This window comes from Orycteropus afer, unplaced genomic scaffold (assembly GCF_000298275.1).
Source record: "Orycteropus afer afer isolate SDZICR_OR568_19922 unplaced genomic scaffold, OryAfe1.0 scaffold00650, whole genome shotgun sequence".
In the NCBI taxonomy this organism is placed as follows: Eukaryota; Metazoa; Chordata; class Mammalia; order Tubulidentata; family Orycteropodidae; genus Orycteropus; species Orycteropus afer.
In genome coordinates this window covers 163,982-171,284 of record NW_006922237.1, presented here as the reverse complement: position 1 = coordinate 171,284, position 7,303 = coordinate 163,982, and the positions used below count along the sequence as shown (strand labels likewise).

The window sequence follows — 7,303 nt, the reverse complement described above, 5'->3', positions numbered from 1 at the left end:
TGAAGTATGGATTACGTCTCATATAAAGAAAACAAAAATCCTCACAACTGGACCAATGAGCAGCATCACAATAAATGGAGAGAAGATTGAGGTTGTCAAAAAATTCACATTGCTTGTGAAATTCTGGAGAGGCTTATATGTGAGAAATGCTTTAATCTCCTGAATATGTTAAAAGAGAAAAAGGACAGCCTGTGGAGAAATATCCAAGATACCTCTCAGCATTCAACTGACCACCACATGGGAACACATTTAAAATATTCTGTGCTGCTCCAGATGACAAAATTATAATCAATGGTTAAAGGACACAGGGAGAGAGATATATTTTCATGGTTTTCCATAATGAAATAAATTATTTTATTCACTTAGAAAATGAGAAAGTTATTTATTTTTACCAATGAAGGCTGTAATCAGTTACATCTCCCATCTTGTGATAGCACAGTTATAAAGCTATTAGAAAACACAAAATATGGTGGTGATAAATTGTGGAATAAAATATTATTGCTGATCTCCCTTTCCCCACTAACACTGGGAAGAATCTGAGTTCTCACAGTTCTTGTTTGTTTTCTTCCAAGGACCTAAGAGGAAACTCTCTGAGCTTCCCTGTCAGGAACTGACTCTAAGAAAACTTTGTGAACGGGGTTGAGTTTATAAAGTGACTGATGTAGACTTCAGAACTATTTATTTCATTTTCCCATACCTGGCCTATAGAAATTACGAATCTGGCAACTTCTACCTACTTTAGGGACTTCATTCATGCAATATTAATCATTTTATCCCTCAATCTCCAAACATTCATTACAAAGAAATAAACAAAAGAGCATTGTGGAGGGAATTTTTTAATGGATTACATTTGTTTCTTCCACCATTTTCTAAATCAGTGACATTTTAGCTCCCTTAGTGTTGGCTGTCAGAGCAGATGGGAAATGTATGTAAAAGTAGGCTGTTTGGATTTATTGACTCACCAATCTCTTTAGCCCTAACAGCACCAAGTGTCATCAAGGCCCAATGTTGCCAAATCCAAGTTCCCTGATTAAGTAAAAAAATTACCAGAGGAACTTGTTAAATATATAGATTTTTATGTACTTCTTAATGTTGGCCTACTGAATAAGAATCTCTTAGAATAAGTCCTGTTACTTGTTTAAAAATATCTCAAAGGGATTCTAATAATTAACCAAGCTTGAGAATCACTCACCCAGTCATCATTTTGAAATGGATGAGACAGAGAACTACAGAGACCAGGTGAATATGTGGGCACCCTGAGACAATAACAATGGATTTACAAAGCCCCAAAGTTAGTGTTTCTTGATTATCCAAATTGGACATATAAAACAGATGTCTTGCTGCTTTTCAATCTTTCCTCTCGTTACTTGTAGGATTGCACCAACATCACAAAGGAATTTTAAGCTTCAGCAATATATGGTCCTTATGTGAGAAATGTTTACACACATGCACATGCATGCATACACAAAATTACCCTACAACCACAGCAGACATAAAAGATTATATATATATATATATATATATATATATATATATATATATGTGTATATATATATATATATATATATATGTATGTGTATATATATATTTATCTATCTCTCTCTATATATATATATATAAGGAGCTCTGGTAGCATAGTGCCTAAGGCACTTGACTGCTAACCAGAAGGCTGGAGATTCAAACCCACCAGCCACTCCTCAGAAGTAAGGTTGGGCAATCACTTCCATAGTGATACCACCTCGGAAACCCAAGGAGGGGTCGTTATGAGTCGATTCCGACTCTACAGCACATAACAGCAATAACAACATATATGCATAATATGAATAAACAATAATAATTGTGGAAAAGGAAATGAAACAAAACAGAGAGATAATTAGTGATATATTTACTACAACAAAATAATAGAAAAGAAAAAAAAGAAAAACGTTTACATCCCAAGGTGAAGGAGCACGGTGTTGCTCAGACAAGTTATCAGTTCATATGAAGAAGGCATTTGTTTGGCACGAATGAGCTTCTCTAGAATTTACAGATGGTGTCAGGTTAGCTAAGCCAAGGATGTAGTGCAATTGACTCACTAGATTCAGTAAACTTGTTTGGTTAAGTGTGAAGGAAAGAGGAAAATTAATAAAAATTGTGCATCCTGTTGACTGAATCACAGTCACCTATTCATTGTAAGTGTGGTGGTTACGTTTGTGTGTCAACTTGGCTAGGCCTGGTTGAGTGGCTGGGCAGCTGGATGTGGTATTCCCCATGATGAGACTGGTAATCAACTCCATGGTGGAATCTACTATGAGCAGGTGAGTAGCTGCCTTTGGGTATGTGGTCTGCTTCCTTTTTCTAAGGAGATGTTTTGAGAATGATCTCTAGCCTATGTCACGCTTGGACCCTGTGTGTAGCCATGTTATTGCTCAGCAGCCTGCCATGGTCTGCCGACCTTGGGACTTAAAATGAACTTAAGTTAATGGCCGGCCATGTGGTTTGCTAACATCGAGACTGTGCCTTTTTCCTTGTCAACCCTGGGCTTCTCTCAGACTCAGTAGCCAGCAGCTGGGAGCACGAGGCAGAGTTGGACCCCAAGGTTGTGGGGCTTTCACCCAGCGCCTAAAGCCTGGCACTTTGAACTTGAACTTAAAGCCTCCAAATTGTAAGAATAAACTCCTGTTTGTTTAAGCCATCCCATTTGTGGTATTTTCTTGTCAGAGCGGCACTAGGTAACCAGAACAGTAAGTGACTGTTTTCATTCAGCATCTTCAGATTTTCTGGCAGTCATTTCACAAGAACAGGGACTACAGCTGGAGACTCATATCTATTGGAATCAGTTACCAGCCGCACACTCATGTTGTTGTTGTGAGGTGCTGCCGACTCAGCTCCTACACACAGCGACCCCATGTACAACAGAAAGAAACACTGTCCTGCCCCTCCCAGCTTCAGGATCTTTGATATATATGAGCCTATCGTTACAGCCACTGTGTCAAACTATCTTGTTAAGGGCCTTCCTTTTTTCCATTGACTCTCCACTTTACCATGCATGATATCCTTCACCAAGGAATGGCCTCTATTACAACATGACCAAAGTAGGTATGATGAAGTCTGGCCATTCTCACTTGCAAGGAGCATCATGGGGCTACACTTCCTCCAGGACAGATCTGTTAGTTCTTTTAGCAGTCCATGGTACTTTCGGCATTCTTCGCCAGCACCACAACTCAAAAGCATCAATTCTTCTATAGTCTTCCTTATTCATTGTCCAGCTTTCACATGCATATTATTTGATTGAAAATGCCATAGCCTTGGTTACCTTCAAAGAGATATCTTTGTTCTTCAGCACTTCAAAGAAGTCTTTTGCAGCACATTTACCCAGTGAAATATTTCATCTGATATCTTGACAGCTGCTTCCATTGCTGTTGTTTGTGGATCCAAGTGATATGAAATCTTTGACAACTTTAATCTTTTCTCCATTTATCATAATGCTGCTTATTGGTCCAGTTGTGAGGATTTTTGTTTTCTTTATGTTGAGGTATAAGTGACTGCTTTCTTAATTTTCATCAGTCAGTGCTTCAAGTCATTTTCACTTTCAGCAAGTAATGTTGTGTCCTCTGCATACCGCAGGTTGTTAATGAGTGTGGTTGGTTATGTTCGTGTGTCAACTTGGCTGGGCCTGGTTGAGTGGCTGGGCAGCTGGTGGTAGTTATTCCTCATGATAAAACTGGCAATCAACTCCATGGTGGGATCTACCATAAGCAGCTGAGTAGCTGCTTTGGGTATGTGGTCTGCTTTCCATATATAAGAAGCAGCTTTGGCCTACTGCACGCTTGGACCCTGAATGTAGCTGTGTCATTGTTCAGCAACTTGCCATGCTCTGCCGACCTTGGGACTTACAATGAACTTAAATTAATGGCCTGCTGTGTGGTTTGGTTACATCCAGACTGTGACTTATTATTTGTCAGCCTAGGGCTTGTTAGACTCAGCAGCCTGTAGCTCCCTGAGTAAAGATATGCCACTAGAATCAGTGGGTTGGGACCAAGAAGAAAAGCTGAATCCCAAGGTGAGGGGATGTCACACAATCCCTAGAGCCTTGCACTTTGAACTTGGACATAATTTGTTATGACCCACACAGTCAAATGCTTTTGCATAGTCAATAAAACGCAGGTAACTATCTTTCTGGTATTCTTTGCTTTCACCCAAGATGTGTCTGACGTCAGCAATGATATTCCTCCTTCCATGTCCTCTTCTAAACTAGCTTGCATTTCTGGAAATTCTCTGTCAATATACAGCTGCAAACGTTTTTGAGATATCTTTAGCAAAATTTTTCTTGCATGTAATATTAATGACATTGTTCAATAATTTCCACATTCTGTTTTATCATCTTTATTTGTAATGGGTGCAAACATGGATCTCTTCCAGTCACCTGGCCAGGTTGCTGTCTTCCAAATCTTTTTTCATAGACAAGTGAGTGTGTCCAGAGTGGCATCTGTTTGTTTAAACATCTCATTGTGTATTCTGTTAACTCCTGAAGCCTTGTTTTTTGCCAATTCCTTCAATGCAGCTTCAATTTCGTCCTTTAGTACCATGGATTCTCAATCATAATCCACCTCCTGAAATGGTGAAATTAGCATGCTCATAGGCTAAAATAATTAAAACGTAGTCGACTTGCCCTATATTCTTATTATTTGGGCCAAGAAAAGGAGCTCTATAGAAAACGAAATGTGTTTTCAGCTACTTTTCCCTCAAGACCAGAGGATGAAAAAGTCTTTTGTCTTTTATGTATTTTATCTTTTTTTTTATTCATTCTGCACAATTTTCCCCTCTGCCCTCCCTTTCCAAGCATTCTACATTTAATTTTCACAGGCATCTGTGTTTTGGGAGAATTTTTGATAACATACTTTAGCCTAGATCCTTGCGACTTATCTTGTATATTTTTTCATATAACAAATTATATTGAATGCTTAATATGTACCAATTATAGTTGTAAACTGTAAATAGACTTTCACAAAAAAAAAAGTTAGGCAAAAATTGGGAGGAGGAGAAAACATTTGTTTCTCTCGATAACGCTGTAGGTTTTTCATTACTATCTTTGTTGTATAGTTGCATTAACCAAGTCTGAACAACTTAAAATCAACCTGGTTTAAGTATCATCACTTCAAACTATTTGTAATTAGCCTTCCATAAAACCTTCCTACACCACAGTTTCTTCAAAGCATTTTTCACTTCTGTATTTCTCAGTGTATAAATTAGGGGATTTAACGTGGGGGTGACACTGGTATAAAATAGAGCCACCATCTTATCCTCAGCAAAGGTAGTATTAGGGCGCATGTATATGAAAGTACAGGGACCAAAAAACATGATGACCACAGCAATGTGGGAGCCACAAGTGGAGAGAGCTTTGCGCCTGCCTTCTGCTGACTGGTTTCTCAGGGACAGTAGGATGACAGTGTAGGAGACGAACAAGATTACAAAGCCTCCCAGGGAAAAAGTCCCACTGTTGGCTGTCTCAACAATAGCAGCAATAGATGTGTCTGTGCAGGCCAGCTTTAGCAAAGGGTGGACATCACAAAAGTAGTGATCAATCACATTGGGGCCACAAAAGGGGAGCTGAAACACAAAACACAGCAGGATAGCAGTGTGTAAAACCCCACCTACCCAGACCCCCAGCATTATTTTTTTGCATCTCCCCTGGTCCATGATGGTCATATAGTGTAGGGGTTTACAGATGGCTACATACCGATCATAGGCCATTGCGAGAAGAAGGAGGATCTCACTGGATCCAAAGAAATGTCCTGCAGAGAGTTGCAAAGTGCACCCCACATAGGAGATCGTTTTTCTATTGGATAATAGATCAATAATCATTTTGGGAGTTACAGCTGAAGAGAAACAGAGGTCCATAATAGACAAATGGTTGAGAAAGTAATACATTGGAGACTTGAGAAGATTACCCATGTGCACAGTCAGTATGATGAGAAGGTTTCCCAGAAGTGTGGCCGTGTACAAGAAAGAAAACACCACGAAACAAAGACCTTCCACCTTTGGGTTCTGGCAAAGTCCCCTTAAAATGAACATAGTTACATTGTTTATTTTTTCCATGGAACTGGTCCAGGAGCTCAAGTTCCTGAGGAAATTAAGTTGTCTGAAAAATAAATAAATAAAAAGGACCAATAGCATTATTTCCATTGCAGAGAAGAATAGATAATCACAGTTATTGAAAATGAAAGATAGGTACTTACTGCTGTCTGGAATGCACAGTCAGAGAAAGTGAAGTTTATATATTCTGCCTACCGTCCTTCATTCAACAGTCCATTCATTCATTTCAGATGAAGAAACAAAGTCCAGAGAGATCAAGCAAATCCCAAAAGTCACCCATCAAGGGAAAAGTTCCCTCTCTCTTGTCATTTTTTAAGAATTATTTATTTATTTTAAACATTTGCTTATTTCTTATTTTATATAAGCACACACACTTATTATAAAATAACCTCTGTGTCTGGGGTCCTTGCATGATGCAAAGATCTAAAGTTCTCAGGTGCTAACCAAAAGGTGGCAGATGTGTGTCCACTAAAAAGCATCTTGAAAGAGAGGCCTGGCAATCTTCTTTCAACAAATCAGCTGTGGAAAACCCTAAACTAGTGAAATCTATCTGCCTGGAGCATAATGCTCTTTGAGACACTATGGGATCAAATTGACAACAACAACTTGAAAATTAGTTACGAAACTTAGGGGGAAGTGAGTTTATGCCAATTAGGAAGGAATAACTCAGAGAAGAGAATGGGAATGGTTGTACAACTCAAAGAATATAAGAATGACACTGATTTGCACATATCAAAAGTGCTAAATTAATGCTTGTTCTTCTGTGAATATTCACAACATGTACAAAATAAATAAAATCAAAACAAACAGCACAAAAAAATCCCATGAAGCACACTTATACTCTGACACACAAGGACCTACCCTAAGTTAGACAGAACTCTTCAGGAAATATATGGTCTGTTTTTGGGTACCCTTTGTATACCTGGAGAAGTTCACCTCTGTTTTAAAACAGAAATGAAGGCCTAAACCTACAATTTCCCTTCTGAGTATGAGCATGCCTGTGTGTCACATTCACCGGTGTGCTCAGGTAGTAGGGACTAGTGACCTCAACAGGTTCTCTTACTTATGAAACTTGGATATGTATATGTATGTGTTTATACTCTCTTCTTGATGTCCATCTGGTCTGATATTTTGTCACACTTGGTAGCTTGCATGTTTCTTTGAGGCTGGAATCTATGCCATTGGTATTTTAGATACCTGCAAGGTCATCCATGGTTGTCAGGTTTAA

General features: G+C 38.8%; 1 protein-coding gene across 1 annotated transcript; it reads right to left on the bottom strand.

Annotated features, from left to right (window-relative positions):
* Positions 1–5,142: 5,142 nt before the first annotated feature.
* On the bottom strand, positions 5,143–5,733 carry LOC103210761 (olfactory receptor 4S2-like). The gene has a single exon (XM_007956675.2). It carries the CDS (start codon positions 5,731–5,733, stop codon positions 5,143–5,145), a length of 591 nt encoding a protein of 196 aa, XP_007954866.2.
* Positions 5,734–7,303: the final 1,570 nt, after the last annotated feature.